The sequence below is a fragment of the Aulonocara sp. 'chitande type north' Nkhata Bay genome, linkage group LG7 (genome assembly GCF_057382095.1).
Source record: "Aulonocara sp. 'chitande type north' Nkhata Bay isolate Kocher_YH1m ecotype deep benthic linkage group LG7, A_spYH_male_GT1.1, whole genome shotgun sequence".
NCBI classification, from domain to species: Eukaryota; Metazoa; Chordata; class Actinopteri; order Cichliformes; family Cichlidae; genus Aulonocara; species Aulonocara sp. 'chitande type north' Nkhata Bay.
This window is the reverse complement of record NC_141350.1, coordinates 69,986,550-70,007,021: the sequence shown is the minus strand read 5'-3', so window position 1 is coordinate 70,007,021 and position 20,472 is coordinate 69,986,550. Positions and strand designations below refer to the sequence as shown.

At 40.8% G+C, this 20,472-nt stretch overlaps 1 protein-coding gene across 4 annotated transcripts in view; it reads left to right on the top strand.

Moving 5' to 3' along the window:
- Positions 1-19,200, top strand: part of lamb4 (laminin, beta 4) — a 71,995-nt gene extending 52,795 nt beyond the window's left edge. For 2 of the 4 annotated variants that reach the window (XM_086302305.1, XM_086302304.1), the window contains exons 24-35: positions 482-699; positions 940-1,036; positions 1,765-2,128; positions 5,744-5,895; positions 6,251-6,477; positions 7,273-7,470; positions 7,899-8,043; positions 10,245-10,452; positions 12,849-12,984; positions 13,072-13,239; positions 13,383-13,536; positions 17,379-19,200. In XM_086302305.1, coding sequence (XP_086158431.1) covers positions 482-699; positions 940-1,036; positions 1,765-2,128; positions 5,744-5,895; positions 6,251-6,477; positions 7,273-7,470; positions 7,899-8,043; positions 10,245-10,452; positions 12,849-12,984; positions 13,072-13,239; positions 13,383-13,536; positions 17,379-17,512 — 2,201 coding nt within the window. In that variant the 3' untranslated portion in view covers positions 17,513-19,200. The remainder of the gene's footprint in view (positions 1-481; positions 700-939; positions 1,037-1,764; positions 2,129-5,743; positions 5,896-6,250; positions 6,478-7,272; positions 7,471-7,898; positions 8,044-10,244; positions 10,453-12,848; positions 12,985-13,071; positions 13,240-13,382; positions 13,537-17,378) is intronic. The other 2 variants (XM_086302306.1, XM_086302307.1) reach the window with 2 other exon arrangements.
- Positions 19,201-20,472: the final 1,272 nt, after the last annotated feature.

Below are 20,472 nucleotides of genomic sequence, written 5' to 3'. Positions count from 1 at the left end.
GTACTGTTTATCTGCTGTAGATATCGTTTTAGGCCTCACACTTCTTCTTTAGGCCTTCACTTTTCCATTGTCCTCAGTTTTTTTTTTTACAAAGGCACGCTGCTCACAATGCCAAAATGTGCAAACTTTTCAGCTAACAGGTCTGCGAGAATAAACTTGCTGGTGCAAAAGTACTATTTCATGCTGTCAAAATGTGTTGTTTTTTTCAATTAAAGCTGTGAAAATGCTAAGGAATGTGTTATGTATTTTTATGACAGGCTGCTAGTAGCAAAGTATCTAAAGATCCTGTTTAAAACCTGATTCTTACTATAACCATTTTAAAGTTAAACTGCAGTTTTGAAAGAGGGATGAATGCTTCCATCATCAATAATCTTCTTGCATAAATTTTCTTCTTTATTGCTCCATCTATACTGTATACCCTGTATTTCTTTTCTATATTTCACAATGGTCTGACAAACACTAAAATAAAAGTATTTTCCAGAATGCTCCTGTGATCGACGGGGGACTCAGGAGACTCGGTGTCCTCTGGGGAGACCCTGTTTCTGTGATCCCAGGACAGGACAGTGTCCCTGTAGGACAGGTGTGATAGGTAAACTCTGTGATGAATGTGAGGACAGATACTGGAATCTGAACATAGCCTCGGGATGTCAGCCCTGCAGCTGTGACCTCATCAAATCTATCTCCAACATCTGTGACAAGGCAAGAGCTCCACAGCCACAGACAGTGTCGGCGTGTGACCACAGGGTTCAGTTTTCATTTATCATTTAGGGTGTGAGACTGTCACTCTGCTACTCCTCTCACCTCAGAAAAACAGCCTTGTGTGTTTGTGTGTCCATTTCAAGGTTGTTTTTATTTCAAATAAAAAACAAAATTATAAATAATCACCTGCAGTAGATGCTGATGGTTAAACTTTGAATGAATGTGCTGTGACATATTCAGGTAACTGGACATTGTCCATGCCATCCTGAGTTTGGAGGAAGGCACTGTGATGAATGCAGAGAAAATCATTTTAGGAATCCAGACCTGCAGTGTATCTGTGAGTAATATTTCAATGTTTCCTTTAAGTGGACAATTCTTCTTTTCTTTTCTGACATATGTCTCCAGTGGTGTTTATTCATATAAATCGTTCCAAAGTTTCAAATATTGAGGGCAGTGAACCAAAAACCAAAAAAAGGGTGCAGACTGTTCTGAAGACTCATTTTATCACACTTTTTATACTCTTTGATCTGCTTGATGTCGCAGGATGGGGATATTCTTATATGGTCACTGAAAGAGCTGCACTCAAAGCACAACATCCACATCTACCACTTCTGTCTTATTTGGAAACTTTGCACTGTTCCAGGAAGAACGCAGGTCAAAGACAGGGTGTGGAAGAGAACCAGACATTAATATTAACTAATAATTAAATGCAGACAGGTGTGTAAATACATTGGTGCATCCTGAGAATCCCCCAGCAGCCTAGACAACTGATCCAACCCTATCTATATGCTTTAGAACAAAGGAAAGTTTGAAGCCTAATCTTAAAAGTAGAGATAGTGTCTGTCTCCTGAATCCAAACTGGAAGCTGGTTCCACAGAAGAGGGGCCTGAAAACTGAAGGCTCCGCCTCCCATTCTACTTTTAAGGCATAGACACACTGATTTATTGAGTTTACAGTTTATTGGGGGAAAGTGTATTCTAAGTAGCAGCAGCGCAGGTCCACTTTAACCTTTTCTAAATCCCCCTTGTTTTCATGCGAAGATACCATGTTTTATCTTGTTTTCAGCTTGTGACTGCAATCTGGAGGGAACCAAACAACCATCATGTGACCCTGAGACTGGCAAGTGCATCTGTCGGGCGGGTGTAAGCGGTATATTCTGTGATGAGTGCACGCCCGGCTTCAATACATTATTCCCAGCCTGTGAACCGTGCCATCCCTGCAACGCACTCTGGACTCAAATTGTCACTGATGTCCAGCGAGCTGCCCAGAAAATGAGGACCCTTATCCCTCATAACAATGTACAGCCCACAGATAACCAGCACCTGCAGGAGATGATTAACATGCACTCTATGCTGGACAGCCTGGCCAACCTGAGAGTAATCTCCCCACCAAGCGTGGAGAAACTGGAGAAAATGTCTTTGAAGGTTAGGTAAGGCATGAGAGGATGAACTTAAAAGGAACTCCACTAATGCTAAATGTAAAAATATACAGTATACTGGAAAACTCTTGAGTCATCCCTCATTTCTTTATATTTTTCTTCCAAGGAGCCAGACTTTCCCGTAATTTTGTAAAGTGTTTTTGAGCATAGTTTCTGAAGGTCTTTCAAAGTTTTTCTTTGGACATAGGCTGCTTTTTTACTCATTTTCAGTCCAGTTCTTGTAACTTACCAGATTCAGAGGAAGGAAATTTGATATGTATCTGAAGTGCCAGGCCTAAAAAATTTGAACATTTCAGATGAACAGTGTCTAAAACATCATGTCCTTAAGAAATGCCAAAAAATTTATTAAACTAAAATCTGACGGACTGACAAATTTAAAGGAGGTGGTCAGAATTAAGATCTTTGATAAAACTGATGAATGCAGAAAAGTACCATCAGCTTTGATCCACCATACAAAACCATGTAATACCAAAACACATAACAGAATACTGTTAGACATGGAGTTGCTTCCCCATAGCCTGCACATCAACAATATTTAACTCTTGTGTGGCCCTTTAAAAATGCACCCCTTCCGAGCCCTGGGGACCATAAATGGTCCCGCCCCAAAAGTGCAATAAAAAGATTATATATTCATATTTTTTTCCACTTTAAATTGGTCAGTCTTTTAAAACTACTTCTCCCTGAAATATTCATATAAAGTTTTAATTATATTTTCGTTGTTTTAACCCTTTAAATCCCAGTTTTATTACATGAGCGCCGTTTTTTAGCCCCAAAAAACAAAAAACTAAATATTTTCCAAAAAAAACATTTGAAGTAATATTTCTTTGTTATTATAATTAGGCCTTTAGATGGACTAAAGATTGGCACGAACAGTCATTTCGATCGCCTTTTTTTTTTTTTTTCAGGACCAGAAAATGGTCTCCAGGCGGCAAATGCTCCTCCTCTAGGCCGAAATAAGTGCATGTTGCCGGGGTAAGTCGCGACGATCACCGGGGCACGATCACCGGGGACTGCTTTTTCCAGCCCACACGTCCGATACCACGTGACAACAAATACGTCATTTCCTGTTGACTAAAAAAAAAAAAGCACCCTCTAACGGTCCTAGGGACCGAAAAATGGTCCCGCCCGATCAGCGGGCGAAGCCGCTGCTGCACGCCGGAAATGAGGCTTCGTTTCCCGCAGGTCTATCCAAGCAGCCCGCTGTTTTCCAGCAGGGATCAAATGTGGAGCAAGGGCGCCACCCGGTGGACAAATAAAAAAATTACAACTCTAAGGCTCATAGACCAAAACGAGACGGAGACATGAGTAATCACCAAGACATTAACGGTAATAATTCTGCAGTGAAAAATAGCGTTTATAATGGAAGTCAATGGGGACCAAAAATGGTCCCCAGGGCTCTAAGAGGATGTGTATTGTTAGCTTAGCCACTGAAGCTAATTTAAGGAAGTCAGACTTGAATTTTGAAATGAAATTATGCCAAACTTTTTTTTAGAGAATTTGGCTATATTCCATTCAACACAGTGCAAATGGCTTGTAACTGAAAACCTAAAGGGACCATTTATGGTCCCAGGGCCACACAGGGTTAAGCAGTGTGGGATCATCATCCAAAGAAGCACTTTGGATGTCCTTCAAGAAGCGTGGAGAACTCTTTCTGTGGACTAAAACAAATTACAGAAAGCTACCTCAGAGAGCTCAATCTGTGCTGAAGAATGAAGGTGATCATACCAAATACCAGAGGTTGGATCAAGTCATTGTTTTGCAAGTCTCAAGTAAGTCTCAAGTCTTTATCCTCAAGTCTCAAATCAAGTCTCAAGTAATGTCAGGCAAGTCAGAGTCGAGTCTCAAGTCACTGGTGTAAAAGTCCGAGTAAAGTCACAAGTCTGAAATTTTGAATTTCAAGTCCTTTCGAGTCTTTAAAAAAACCCGAAAAAAGCATGTTGCCATTATATGCTAAATGTAAATATTAGACCATGTAATTTTTAAATCTGTGTTTTTCTCAACACATGACAAAATAGTGAACTTAGAAAATATACACAAATTGTGAAATTGCACCTCTTTAAAATGCAGCTCAATTAAACTTAGCTCCAAGAATAATTTTCACCGACAGTTCTGAGATAAGCTGCATGTTATTCTTGGATGCGCTTGTAGGACCGGCTTTAAAATCGCATGACAAAAATATCATACACATTAAAAAGAACTGTATCACCAACGTAGCCTGGACAACATTTGCTAGTTAGATGAAGTCAGCTATCTCATCGTAGCATATTTATATGCATATTTATAATCATACGGTTCTTGGAGTGAGTGCACACACTCATGAAGTTTAGTAACTTCAGGTCATGCAACAAGCCCAGGTACAGTTTACCGACGGATGGGTGCAGGACCTTGAAATGCACCGAACGAAGGACCATCGTACGTATCATAATTTTACCAGTCTCACAAATCGTCTTCATAAATACACATTCGTTAACCGTTTATTAATATAACCTTTGAGCTCAACGGTAATTAATTAGTAGTGGAAATAATTTCTGGTTCATTACAGAAATGTAGCAGTGACAATAATATTGTATGTTGTAATCGCACTGGGCAATTAGTGATACAAAACAACTGTTTTATCCTGTGAATAAAAGTATATGTTTTTGTCAATGTACCATAATAACAGAAGCGAAACACAATATTGTGTCAGGACAATTCACTATTTATGCACAATAAATAAAGGAGCATAGCGCAACAATTTTTGTTCAGCGCCAGACTTGCTTGTAACCTATATCACCAATTATGTTAAGAAAAATGACGCATTAACTACAACAGCAGACTGACCTTTGTGGAAATGCTTGGAGCAGACTAACCTGTGAGCTGGAGGGTTCTGGGATGTTAAATTTGGTCTTTGAATGGCTGCAATCCAGGCCATCCGTCGCCTCTTTGTTACTTTGGAAACATGGCTCGAACAATTTCTCTTCAACGACATAATCCGATAACAACCGATCTCTTTACCCGTCGGCTTCCCGTGGCTGTCATGCGACCGGCTATTGCAGTTAATAATACAACAGCTTCTTGCCATTTTTGTGTTTCTTTTTATCGCTGTGTGACTGATTTCAATTGAAAGCCTGCATGTGCTAGTACCGCTTGCCACGAGTTCCCAGAATCCTTTGCGGTTTTACCCCTGAATGACGTCACATTTTCAATCTCTATATAATATGCATGTTAAATTTTATATTTGGGGTGAAATATCAAGTCTTCTCAAGTAAACCAGTTCAAGTCCAATTCAAGTCCCAGGTCATTGGTGTAAAAGTCCAAGTCAAGTCACAAGTCTTAGAACATTTTTTCAAGTCAAGTCTAAAGTCATAAAATTAATGACTCGAGTCTGACTCGAGTCCACACCTCTGCCAAATACTGACGTTCAAGTTTGTTAGAATTGTGCAGTCTGTTTTTATCTATTTCAATTTATGGCTGCATGTTTCAATAAATAGTCACATATTTGCCTTTAACTTAGCAAAATATTAAGAAATGAGGTTGACTCAAGACTTTTTCACAATACTGTACAATCAAAGAGCACTCAGGAAGATTTAGCTTATGCTAAATAATCAGAGTGTATTCATCTCACAGGAAGGTGAAAGATGCCATCGACACAAATGTGATCCTGATTGACATGTCTCCCCTCTTCAACACTGAAATTGACGACATTCATCTAGAAATCATGAACCTTAAGAAGAAACTCACCAGTGTGCCAACTGATAACGTAAATGACCAACAGAAAGGTACATTCCTTTTTTTATATGTTTTGTTTTTAAAATCATATCACATCACATCAGAGGATTTTAAACATCTTCAGATAAACTACACAAGATCCTTTTCTGAGTTTTTGAAGACTCCACATTTAAATTAAAGATCAGGACATGCACGGTCTTAATGTGAAGCTAAATACCTAAAAATGTTCACTTATCTCTAACAGAAAGTGAAGAAACATAAATATTCTCAGAAACTGCTTTCATGGTTCAGTTAAAAACAGAGCAGATCTATTTGTCAGGCAATGAATTCATCTTTTTAAACATAAACCTTTGTTTTCATCACAGAGCAGACTTCATGTTTCATGATTTCACTTTCTCTGCTTAGCACGTGTCTCATCTGAACCTGTTGTAGAGCTGTTGGATGAGATCCAGACGCTTTACAGATTCTTCATGTTGGAGGATGAGAGGGTGGGAAATGTCAGCAAAGCTGTAGAGGACTCCATGGACACCAGACAGGAAGTCAAACACAAACTGAGCATGTGCAATACAGGAGACCTTGCACTGCTGAAGAAGAAGGTCACAGAGCTGAGTGTGGTTCAGCTCAAACAGAAGGTGACTATCTTTACCAAAAGATAGAGATAAAGATATCTTTATCTTTACCAAAGAGGTTTGAGTTTGAACCTGTGGTGCGGTCACTGACTGGGAGCAACTCAGCTCCTATAAAACTGGAGGGTATGGTGATCAATAATTTTTTAGCCAATGATTTAAACACAATTCAATTCAGGTTTATTTACATAGCACCAACCCTTAAAGCTGTTGTCTCAAGGTGCTTAAATCACAATCACAGTTCAGCAGATCAGAGTTGATGCCAAACTCAGCAGACATGTTTAGTTTACAGCACTCTCCATTAGAAAACCCGAACACTTAGACAAAATGTCGAGCGTCTCCTTGCTTTGAGCAAACCACACCTGTTTTAGCCAGTACCGTTAGGTCACACAGGTACACCTGAAAACCACTGGCACATTTCCTACAAAGAACAAACCTATGAATTTCGTTTGACCCAATGATGTTAGGCAAGACATCACCAACACCAAACCTACCTTTCATTAAGTCAAGATAAGATGATGTAAACATGGAAATTGTTCTTTGTTGGAAAATGACCAATCTAGAACAACCAGATGCAGTTTGTCAACAAACAAACAAACCAAAAACCCTACAATGTAAACATTGAACTGTAAGGTCATATGACTAATATATCACATGAGTAGCTGCAGGATTAAATGAATAGCTGATTGTCCTGTTGTCTCAATGCTGCTGTGAAAATCATTGATTCCATATAATCAAATCAACAATGACCGCTGGGTAAATGTGAATACTGTTTAAGCAATTTGTTGTGATGCGATAAAGGTCTGTGGCGATCCAGGTTTGGAGGACTGTTCAGGGTGTACTGGAGCTCTTTGTGGGCGTGATCTGGGGAAGAGGAAGTGCGGAAGTCCAAACTGTAAAGGAGCTGTTCATGTCAGTGAGGATGCTTCTAAGACTGCAGAGAAGCTGAAAGACCAGCTCATGAATTTGCCTTCCAGACTGCAGGACACCAAGAACAAGGCAGGTCTATACTGGAAACACTGGTGAATGCTCTACTCTCTATGGGAGTGGGTGAGGGTTAAACACAGGTTAAACCTGCAGGCCTCTTACCAAGCACCACGTTGGTTTGGAAGTGTGTTGGTGGTGTGTTGTGGTGTCATTTGACGAGACCAGTGAGTTTTGCATCTACATTTCTTTGATATTTGTGTGTGATCGACAGAACAGTAGAGCTCTTCCTGTTTTACTTTTTTGGATGAACAAACAGAAATGTTTTTTTCAATTTGATGACTCAAATCACACTTTCTTTTCTTCCTCACAAAGATGTTTTTAATTTTGCAGATGCTAGTGTTGTAGCATTATAAACTTACGTGTAGACCAATTACCATAGTGTAATATTTCACATCCCTCTCCACAAACTAAATCTTTTAAAAGGTGATTTCTTTTGTCAGATCAATAATGCCAATGAGATGACTTGGGATGCCAAAAACTGGGCCAGAGATCTGCAGGACCAGATCAACAACAATACAAACTCGTGTGAGAGAGAGAAAAACAAAATCAGAGAGCTTATTCAGCAAGTCAAAGACTACCTGATGGGTCAGTGCTCACTCCACATTCATTAACTTATTGTTTAAAGTTGTAGAGCAATCATGTACAGTGTTCTTTCTCAGCCTGCAATGATCATCAGATCATCTCACTTTCCTCAGTGAGACATAGATCATCATCAAATCAACAGATTTAAGAGACAGTAATTCAGATCATTTATAAGCCACATAAAAGGACAGATGTGGAGGTCCTGTACAGCCAGAATAGAATAGAATAACCCTTTATTGTTGTTGTACTTGTACAACAAAATTGTGGGTGCTGCACACCAACTGTCCCAGAATAAAATATAAATAGTAGACAAATAGAACTAAATGATAAGTCTCAGTGTAGGTCCTCAGTCAGGTCACGGAAGCCTAAGGAGTTTGGAAAGAAAACAACTGGACATCTTTAAGTTTGTGAACATATTTCATCCAAGAGGCTTCACCAGGTCTAAAATTAATTGATGGATCATCCCATGTATTTAAACTGTAGTGGGGGTTGTTCATTAAGAGGGTCATGGGTAGATTCACCTGATCCAGCCCTAACTATATGTGTAAACATACACGGCAGACCCAGTGGCATTTTAATACTTTTTATTAATGCTTTGACGGATGCTGTCCACAATACTCACAGAGCTGCAGCTCTACTGCTGCCCGCTCAACATTATCACAACAACAACGCCAACCACAGGACCCAGTACAATATTCAATTCGTGATTGCGGATGCCGTGCAGGTGCGCCCACCTCCTCTGCACGGCACCGCAATCACGGGTGTGCCATGGGCTCCCCAGTTTCACCCATTGTGGCCAATTTGTACATGGAAGAAGTGGCAAAGAGGGCTTTGCTATCCTACCCTGGAACACCATCAAGCCGTTGGTTCAGATTTGTGGATGACACCTGGGTGAAAATCAAATCTCAGGACATACCACATTTTACGGATTACAATAACTCGGTGGACCGACACATCAAATTCACCAGGGAGGATATGAAATAATTGCAGGTTAGCCTTCTTAGACTGTGAGATTTCCATCAGTAATGGGGGACATCTAAAAGCTGACGTGCACCGTAAACCTACACATATGGATAAGTATTTAGTCTGGTCAGAGGGCCCGGTGGCGCCAGTGTCCGGCAGCCTCGCCTCTGTCGGTGCGCCCCAGGGTGGCTGTGGCTACAATGTAGCTGCCATCACCAGTGTGTGAATGTGTGTGTGAATGGGTGGATGACTGGATATGTAAAGCGCTTTGGAGTCCTTAGGAACTAGTAAAGCGCTATACAAATACAGGCCATTTAAGGCTTGACTCTCATCATCCACTGGAGCACAAACTGGGTGTCATTAGGACGCTACAGCACAGAGCTAACACCATCCCCACTGACACAGTGGCCAGGGAAGCAGACGAACATCACATGAAGAAGGCCCTGAGTAAATGTGGTTATCCCAGCTGGACTTTTGTCAAACCTGGGAAGGCACCTAAACAAAGCTCCAGCCGATCCAGGAGAGAAGGACAACTGCTGTCTAAGTGAAAACCTGTAGTAGTGATCCCGTAGGTGACAGGAGTATCGGAGCAGCTGAGACGCATTTTTTCTAAACACTGCGTCTCTTTGGCTTTTAAAAATTGGTCCACCCCAAAGATCGGGTCCCCCGACACAAACAGAGTAACATAGTGTACGCTGTTAAGTGCCAGGAGGATTGCCAGGATTTATACATCGGGGAAACCAAACAACCTTTGGCGAAGCGGATGGCAAAACACAGAAGAGCTACCTCGTCAGGCCAGGACTCTGCAGTCTATTTACACCTACAGGCCAGTGGACACTCTTTCAAGGATGAAGATGTACACATCCTGGACAGGGAGGAACGCTGGTTTGAGGGCGGAGTCAAGGAGGCCCGACATTTACGTGAAAAGGGAAAGACCATCTCTGAATTGAGGAGGGGCCTAAGGGTACATCTGTCGCCATCTTACAATGCTGTGATTGCAGCCATTCCCCAACTCTCTGTGAATGGTGTAAATTAGGCTTTATACATGTAGTGTTTCATGTCCACTTTGAGGCAGTACCCACCAGATGGTAGCAAAGTACAGGATGGATCCTTTGAAGTCAGAGAGAGAGAGCGTGGCTTTACAGAGAACGTTGGTGCTGTTGTGATGCTGCTGTATGTGAGTATGTAATGTTTCTCTGCAGGAAACCTTTTCATTGCTCTTCACATTTCCTCCCTGACAGATGACATGGTTCCTCCAAAGGACACTGAGAAAATGGCACAAGCAGTTTTGAGAATCGAGCTCCCACAGTCACCTGCTAACATCCAGTCCATGATCAGCAACGTCAATAATTTGCTGAAAAATGCCACCAGATTCCTGGAGGACTTAAAGAACCTGGACAAGCAAGCCAAGGCAGCCATGGACCTGCAGCAGGAAGCTTTGGAACTCAAGTCAGTGCTGAGAGCATAAAAATGACATAAAAGCTTAATTCAAACCAAAAACTTTAAACTAGAAACTAGAAATGAAATGCAACCTTTAGCCTAAAACAGAGGTGGGGGTGCTCCAGGCCTCAATGGCCAGTGTCCTGCAGGTTTTAGAAATGTCAGCTGATTTAAATGGCTAAATGACCTCTGATAGCTTTAACTAGGCACAAACCTATTGCTGCAACAACCGAGACAATCCACTACAATGGCAAAAACAACACACCAGACACCAGAGCTATTTGTGTGATCTCGTGCATGAGGGAGGTGACCGGGACGAGCGCTGTTCCTGCCGCTCAAACGCCAGTCACTATATGTCAGCCCCTCTGTAGTCTGCTCTTTATTGTGGTTACATGAAAATGCATAGTCTCATTAACATATAACATATCAACCAGGCATGCGGTCCGCCTAAACAAAGGGCTCTTATACTCAAACAGATAAAGTAGGTGTCCTCCTATACTATATATCAGAAAGAGAAGGTAAGACCTCTATCATGACCTTAGGACGTGTGGTATGCCAGAGCATTCTGGAACGCACATAGAGTCTTTGCAGACTACTGAGGATCAGGCATTATATCATTATGCAATCGATTATATACCTCTCAGCATATATGATTATATGTTTCTAAGAGCTAACAACCTCCTCAACATGTCTTGAAGTTCTCCAGAGGCCTGGTAATAAACTAATCATGTGATTCAGGTGTGCTGACCCCGGGTGCTATCTAAAACCTCCAGGACACCAGCCCTTGAGGCCTGGAGTTGCCCACCCCTGCCCTAAAACCACCATCAGCTGCAGTCCCGCTGACATCCAGCAGAGGCTCCAGCAGGGAGTCATCCCCATGTTTTTTTGTTTTTTGTTTTTTTTGTTTTTTTTTGTTTTTTTTCCACCCCCATGGATGGGTATCGTTTAGGTTTTATCCGATACCGGTGCCAAACCAGTACTTTTGAAACGGTGCCGGTGCTTAAACGGTGCTCGAACCAGTGCTTAAAGAATGGAGAACACAAACTTTGTCCAAAAATCTCTTATGTTATTATTTTTAGCAGTCTCTTTTGTTCTGCAAAATGATTACCAGGTTAGCCTTTTTTGCAGCTATAGGGCATATATGGTATCACTCTATCAAACAAGAAGACAGCCGCATGTAACTACGACGGTGTTTGCTAGTTCACCTTACGTGCATTAATGTAATAACGTGGTTAGCCTACTCAACGTAAATTACACACGAACAACATTAAGCTCCTCACGCAGAGAAGAACGGCTGCTGCTGCCATCATCATCCTCATCATTTCTGCTACACTGGCAGGGCTAGGGGGCAGGACTCTCCTCTTCAGGTGCTTGGGGGATGTTGCTAACTCCGGGTCCAATAACAGGCAACCCACCCACAGTAGTTGTGCTCGGTGTGAGGTCTCACAGCAAGCTATCAAATACGGTGCATTTCTCAGCTTTTAAAAAAATGCTATACGTCGCCAGGTGTTTCATCAGATTTGAGGTGTTACCTCCTTTGCACAGTATCACAGTATCACCTTAAAGCACTTGTTGCAGACTGTTGAGTTTGCATCTTTTGCTGTGAAGTACAGCCAGACTTTTGACTGCTTCGCCTTGGGCATTTTTAATCTGTAGCTCTGCAATAAAAGACTGTAAGTACCTGGACCCGCCTACTATCCTCGGAAAGGTAAAATGATTGGCTAGAATCCAAAGTGTATGACATCTCAAGAAAAAAAAAAGCACCGAAACCAAGCACCGAAATGTGCGCTGCTTTTCGGCCTGGTTACTACCGTTTATGTCAGTGCCATAATGGCACCGGATACTGGTACCCATCCCTAGTTAAGACTTTACCACAGATACGTCCATGTTTACTCTTTTGATTTTAGATCATTTGCTCTGTCTCATTTGTGTTTCCCCCATTTTTGTCATCAATGAAAGACTCTATAACATTTCAAAATGGAAAAGGTAAGGACACAACTTCTCACTACAACGCTGTCCAACAGGAGCTTCATGATGTCATGAACAATATAATACCGTGACTGTGAAGATGACCTCAGACAGTATCAGAGGCCATTTTTCATTTTTAGTCTTTCAGACGAACACTGAGGAGTTTTGGACACATCCACAGCTGATCTGTGACTGCATGAAACATTATTTTTCTTCATATGTTTTAGATGTTTTTCTCAGGCATAGTGAGATGCTTTCAGTGCTGAACTGGTCCTTCGGATGTTCGGCAGCAGGAGCAGAATCAGCTTTCTGAGTCTGAGTGTCACTGCTCTCTGATGTTTTTACTTCCTGTCCTTCTGATTAGTGATTTATAGGTGGAACACATATTTGTCCTCTTCGTGTTCTGAACCTTAATCGTCTTTGTTTATTGTATTTAGGGAGCAGATGGAGAACACTGATGTGAAGAAGATCATTCAGGATATTTATGAAGCAGACAAAGCTCAGGCCAAAGCTAACAACCTCTTAGAGAGAGCGAGCAGAAACAAAGATGAGACCAAAGACAGGATCCAAGATGTAAAACATCCAAAATATTTCACATATGACCTCTGAGACGTTTGTTCAGCCTGATGCTGATGTGCTCGTGTTTGTTTTCTGTTTCAGGCTGAAGACACACTGGACAACATCGAGGCAAGGCTCATGATTCAGACCAAAGACCTGCAGAAAGAGATTGAAGCTATGAAGGACAAAACTGAAGAGAACAGAGAGACAGCGAGAGAAGCCAGAGAGGTGGCAGAGAGTGCTTTAAACATGACCACTGATGCAGAGACGGTAAAAACACCAACAGACACATTTATATGTGTTTGAGGCTTTAAGATAAGAAAAATCTATGTAAAACTTTGCACACAACTTTGAGTCTCTGTTTTTAGTTTCAAGTCTCAGATGAAAATCAGAACACTGTTTCTGCCCAACAGGAGCTCAGTGATGTCACTAAGCAGTTTGAGGTTTTAAAGCAAAATCAACAGAATCAGGAGGTCAAGGGTCAAGCTGCTGGTCGACTGAAGAACATCATGATGGAAGCTGAGGACATGAAGAGACAAGTGGAGGACAAACTCCAGCAGATACAAGGTCAGAGCGCTGACCTGCTGGTGTGTTTGAGGCGTGATAGGTGTGACCTTCAGATAAACTCTGAGGCACTGAAATGTCATTTCTGTCGTCACTGGACAAAGTAAAATCCCTGTCCCCATCACAGCTTTGCTTCTGTGTTTAACTATTGTATGTTTCCGGTCATGTATCTCCACTCCCACTTCTATATATAGATGCATAAATACAATAATGTTTATTTCGTAAATATAACTGAAATAACAAGAAAAAAGAAAAACCTTAACATCAAGTTTCGTGATTATCTCTATGTCTACACAATGTGTATGCTAGAAAATGAGTAGGATAAAGTTTGCACCTTTTCTGTACCTACCCCCTCATTTCAAATTCCAGTATTTACAAATCAGTATTCAGACTTCGATATTATATAATCCATACATGTTTAACTGTATACAAGTCTACTCATATACAACACACACATAATTTAAGCTAATTTAACCAAAACAACAAACTACAATTTTACATAAACTAAGCACCCGATGGTTAACACCCACTAAATCTCAAACTAAATCAAGTGGCTTTATTGTCATTCCAACTTTGTGCTGTGGTACAGTACACAGTGAAACGAATTCCTCCATATGGTGCTACATATAACAGACAATAAGCGCAGGACTACATAAGGTGCAATGTGCAAAAATTATTAAGAGTAATGCTAATAATAATAATGATACATTTTATTTCTAGGTGCCTTTAAGGCCCTCTAGGTCACCTTACAATAGTACAATAACAGTAACAACAATACAACATATTAAAATATAGTAAAACTAAATAAAAACACAAGTTAAATGAGAAAAAAAACAAGCATGAAAGTATAAAAGCTAAGAATGGTAAAAATGCACTAAGACAGAGTCATAATGAAGGGAATGCAGTTCTGAATAGATGGTTTTAAAATACAATTTAAAAGTGAAGAAACAGTTTGTGGTCTGGAGATCTGGTGGAAGTACATCCATAGTCTACCAAAGGCTCTGAGTCCCATCAGGCGGGCAAGGTGGAACAGACAGAAGGGAAGCTGAAAAAGAGCCGAGTGTACGAGGGGGTGAGTATAGGGCTTTGGAACTGATGTAACGGCACAATGTATTGTGGGTGCACGGCGCCACATTTGAAGGGCACGTATCAAAACAAACTGTGTTGGAAGGACGATTGCTACCAACCATGCTTTAAAAACAGCTCAAGAGAAAAAGGACGGTATAGAGATAGGTTGCGTCTGGATGCAAAGAGATTGCTCCAAAGCCCTATTGAAGGACAAGATCAGATAAATATGGAGGAGCGAGGTTATGAAGCACTTTGAAAGTATGAAGCAGGATCTTGAAATTGGCACAGAGGTGAACTGGAAACCAATGGAGCTGTTTAAAAACAGCTGTTATATGTTCAGTGCATCTATTTCTGGATACAATACGAGCAGCTGTAATTTTGAACTAAGTGCAATTCATGGAGGGATTTATGAGGTAGACCACAGAGAAGAGAATTACAGTAATCTAAAAGAGATGTGACAAGAGCATTGACAAATATGGCGGTACTGTTTGGAGTGAGTGAGGGACGAAGGCGGTTAATAATATGAAGATGAAAATAGGAAGACTGAGTGATATTATTTAAATGTAAAAAATTGAAAAAAAAAACAAAGACAGTGCAACACCAGACAGAAGGATACAGGCACAAGACAGTGCAGACACAACGGTGTTAAAGAAACATGCAAAAGACTATGGTTTCTCGTTTGGCTCTTGGCGAAGGCGGTCGCACTTTTCTCCTCTCCTCTCTCTCTTATCTTCCCTGCTTAGCTCTTATGTCCTTGTCTAGTCTCGTGTTTTTTGTATTACTTTCCCTGGAACAGTCTCTCACAGTCTGTTCTGTGAGAGACTGTTAATGCCCTACCTGCCCCCTGGCAACACTTTACTAGACCCGCCCCTGCACAGTTACCAGCTGTCAGCTGCTTAGAAGAGCATCCTGGTGTTATTTGTCTCTCAGAAACAGTTCATAACTTCAACTCATTCATGTCACCTAAAAGGTAAACCTGTTTCTCCATCACAGCTCTGATGGTTCAGTAAGGACATCTCCTGGTTTCATCTTCATGTTTCCCTCTCACCACATAATCAAAACGGCATCATGACCAGCAGCTTTACAGCTGTGGCTCCAGCAAACATCAGCTGTGTCATGGTACTAGGCCATGAGGCCCAGGGTTTAAGTTCTAATGCATATTTTTGTATCCACATGTGTAGTTTAACGCATCTAGTTGTTTTCTAGTTTGCAGTTTAGTCCTTGGTTTCTTAGTCCCTTTTGTCATCTCTCCCTGGTCCGTGTGTCTACCTGTCATGTTTCATGTCTCTGGTTAGGTTAAATTCATGTTCTATCTCCATGTCTATGTCTCTGTGTTTCCTGTTTTATTTTGAAAGAGTATGGTGTTCTTTGTTCATTGTAGTTAGTGTTACTCTCCCCTGTATTGTCATTATGTTTCCTTCTAGTCAGCTGTGTTCTCATGTGTCTCCACTTCTCCTGATCACCTCATGTGTGTATTTAAGTCCTCAGTCTTGCTTTGTTCATCGCCGCGTCGTCTGTTCAACTTCCCCCATGTTACGCCAGGTTTCAGGACTCTGTGCTGGTCATGTCCATGTTACTTACGTATATATGTTTCATAGTTCCTTGTTGTTCCAGCACAGAGACCTGTTCACAGTTGCCTCCGTCATGTGCATCATTGTCACCCTGTCTTAGCCTTCCCTGCTGTCTGAGTTAAGTGTCAGTTCTTAGTTTTCCCAGTTCAGCTTCTAGTTTAGTTTTGTCTCAGTGCTTTCTGTTGTTTGCCACGTTAATCAGCCCAAATAAAGGCACTGTCTCTTCGTCTGTGTCTGCACCTGGAACCTCAAGCTGATATTATTAAATACATTCTAACAACAGCTGATCAAGCTCAAACGTGCTGCTGATGTTTAGCGCGACATCCACTGGTGTCCTCTTTCTGGCGCAAAGTGGGAGATAAACAAACGAGAGAAAAAAGCTGATCAGCTGATCATTAATCAGTTTCATGATTGAATTAGCAACAGGAGAGGGAGAGGAGAGAATGAGAGAAGAAGAATAACTCCAGCTTTGTCTCTTTTTCCATTCTAGCTGAAGTCCGGGACAAACTGTTCCATTTCACCTTAATACAAACGCGTAATATTTTCTCTGAATACGGGACCGCCTTTTTACGGGACGGTTGGCAACTCTACTAACTAACCTTTTGAACAAAATAAAGTTCACTATCAGTAACATCACAGCACCCACCCAGCTGTATAGAAACTCCGTCATGCTAGCTAGTACGCAGTACGAGTTATTGCAACTGACTGTAAAAAGTCAGCACAACAAAAATAAACTCCACCTAAACTTGGTTTATATCTGACCCAGATAGACTGCAGGTCATAACTTCTGAAGTTCAGTTCACCTGACACTCGGACCGGCGGCCGCCTCGGGTCTCTCCTCCTCCTCCTGTCTCACCTTTCCCTCAGCCACCTGCTGGCCTCTGTGGCAGCTCCACGATAGCCACCACCAAACATTTAGAGTTATTTTTACACATCGGCCACCACCTTTCATTGTTTATACCGTTACAAAAAAAAGAAAAAAAAAATCATCGGCCCATAAAAACGAAAAATCACCATGCGTGCCCAGGGTTGCCACACCCTGATACATACACAGATAGATAGATAGATAGATAGATAGATAGATAGATAGATAGATAGATAGATAGATAGATAGATAGATAGATAGATAGATAGATAGATAGATAGATAGATAGATAGATAGATAGATAGATATGAATTCAAATGAGTTTCTTTGTGTTTCTGCAGACATGGAGCAGAAGATCCAGCAGCTGCTTCACAGAAGAAACCAGAAAGCTGCTGAAGTGTCCGACCTGCTGGAGATGGCTGAGTCAATTCGACAGGAGATCTCCACTCAAGTATACACTGAGTGTACTGGATAAATATACTGTGATAAATACCAGTGAGTACTGCAAACAGCAGTGCTGCCCAGAATCAGCTGTAGCTGAATTTAATCAGAATCTTATTCACTGTTTTTTACCTTTTTTTTCCCTTTGTTTCAAGTTTTCAAACTTTTTAAAGTTTTTCTGATGAGGTTTTGAGTTGTTTTTAAATACAGTATGTTACAATACAACTGAAGACATGCCTTTAGAAATATGACGACAGGAAACTACACAGATGAACATTTTTCAATTATTTTGTAATAAACTCTTAATCAAATAGCTTCATGCCTTATATGACAGAAATGTCCAATTAAAACTTTATGGACAAAACAAATATTAAGACTTGTTATATTTATGTTTGGATTTGGTTTAAATCAGTAAATCTGACAGACACAAATGCCTGAGTGATGCAGGAGTCTCTCTCCATTATCTCTGGGGAAGTTGAGAACAATCCATTACCTTTCCTCTCCTACAGTTACTCGTTGATGTAGTCACCTATGTAAGATCAACTTTTTAGAGCACTGAACTCCTCCTGCTGTTCCTTTCTGATAATAACTGTAACACATTTCTCAACCATTCTGAGAAAAAAGGCGATTGACATGAAAGATGGTCCTCAGTAGTGTGAGTCATTTATTCCCTTTGCTCGAATTGCACTCAATGACTTAACTACAGTAATGAGTAAAATGAATTTTGTGTGATTGACCAAGAAAACTTACATAATGGGCTAAAAGGTTTGCCTGGTGTCTCCTGTTAGACTGGGTTTGTTTCTACTGGTGGGACCTCTCACACTGCATCTCTAACCTGTAGGGTTCCACAAGGTTCAGTTCTGAGTCCATTATTTTCTTTCTGCTTTCTGCTTCCTTTAACCTCCTAAGACCCGAACTCTTCCACAACATGCATTTTTAATTTCTCTTTGATATTTGGGCATATTGGGGCCCGATGAATGTAAAAAGAAAAGAATTACCGGATTTTTTTTTACCTTATTTTTGTTTTTAAGAAAAATGAGAGCCACAAATGAGGATATTCATTTAAAATTTTGATAGAACAGTAGCAGTATAACGTCCTCGTAAGTGGATATCAGGCCCATGTAGAGCAAAATTGAGTATTTTGGTCTAAATAACCCAAAATGTGATGTCCACATATGTGGACAGCAAGTCCTAGGAGGTGGCATCATTCAATCTTTTAATAACATTTTTCATTATTTCTATGCTGATGACATTCAGCTGTACATGTTTTTTAAGCCTCATGAGCTGGATAGGCTGTCCACCCTAGTTCACTCCTTAACTCAGGTTACTGATTGGCTCTCTAGCAGTTACCTTGTTTTAACTGCCAGAAGGACTGAGACCATAATTATAGCCCTTGTAAACTAAATCCAACATCAGTCAGCTCCTTGCTTCTTTTTGTTTAACTACTAAATGTTGGTGTAACAATTGATTCTTCTCTGGGCTTCGACTCTCATGTAAAATCTTTGTCTCATTCTTATTTATTCCATTTAAGGAACATGTCTAACATTTCTTCTCTTCTTTGCATTCAGATTATTTTAATGCCCTGTTTACCAGCTTAAATAAATAATTTCTTTCAAAAAAAAATTATGTGGGCTTCATAGATAATTAAGATTTAATAAACCCCCCAAAACGTGACTATCCAGAGTTGGGTCCAGGACCCCAAGTTGTTTCTCTCCTACTGGTATCCCCCCACAGAACGCTAGACCCCTTAGAGAGTGTGTCTGCAAAAGACAAAAGGCAAAAAACAAACCAAAACTTAACAAACCAAACACAACACAAAAATCACAAAGAAAGAACAATACAGCGTCCTCAACAGCACCAAAGAGTAAAACAGTACCATTAGGTCTCTCTCTTCCAAGTCTCTGTTAGTACGTGACTTAATAATCAATGATAATGATCAACAAATCGATTTACTCTGCCTTACAGAAACCTGCTTGCAGCAGGATGATTATGTTAGTTTAAATGAATCAACACCCCCGAGTCATTCTAACTACCAGAAACCTTGAAGCACAGGCCTGCTTCATGCCCTGGGGGACGGGGCTATGGCTCGCTACATCCCCTTGCAGACCATTACATGTGGAAACCATTTGAATACAAGCACGCTGATCCACACAGGTGTGCACACGGGTGTTCACTGCTCATAGACTTAAATTACACCTTTCTTGGCTGCTACTTCAAAGCACATTGTGCGCTGTCTGTCCTGCGTGCTGCACAACAACATTGAATATTTAGTATTTACTGCTGTTTACACTTAGCTAGATTGATGCGATGGTGTTGTGTTTAGTATGTTGCTTTGTTTGTTTTTTTGTTTTGTTTTGTTTTTTGCTTGTTTTCTCTTCTTCTCTCAACAGCTGATCCAGGAGATTTTTTTTCTCCCCCCCTTTCTCACTGTCCCTCTCCCCTTCTGTTTTTCTTTTCCTTCCTCTTTCTCTCTCCCTTTCCTATCCCTCACTCATGTCTGTCCCGTCTGTAACATCTGAAAATAAAATTTAATAAATAATAAAAACAAAGGTCGATCAAATGGACCAATACGGCAATGCCACGATGATCCATTTGGCAAAGTAAATCCATTGGGTCTCCTTGTTGGTCTTCAGACAACAATTCTGACGGCTAAAGAACCAAATGGGACAGGCAAAAAAAATAGTCCTTCAACCTGTCACACTCTCCCCCACTCAAATAAATGTCGTCCCGACATCATACCAACAAGATGCTTTTCAGTCTATATTCTCTTGTAGTCAGGACATTGTTACGAGTTCAAAATTGGGGATGGAGACAAGAGAAAAAACCACAATAACAACACTGGTCTGGCAGGGTTGAGTCAAACGATGATTTTAATGATCACACGCGTGGGAGATGGACAATGTATGCAGACAGCATCAGATCTCAAAATGGTGGAGCATTGATCAAACTCTTATAGCCTCTGGTGTCTCCACCTTATCATAAAAGCCTAAACAT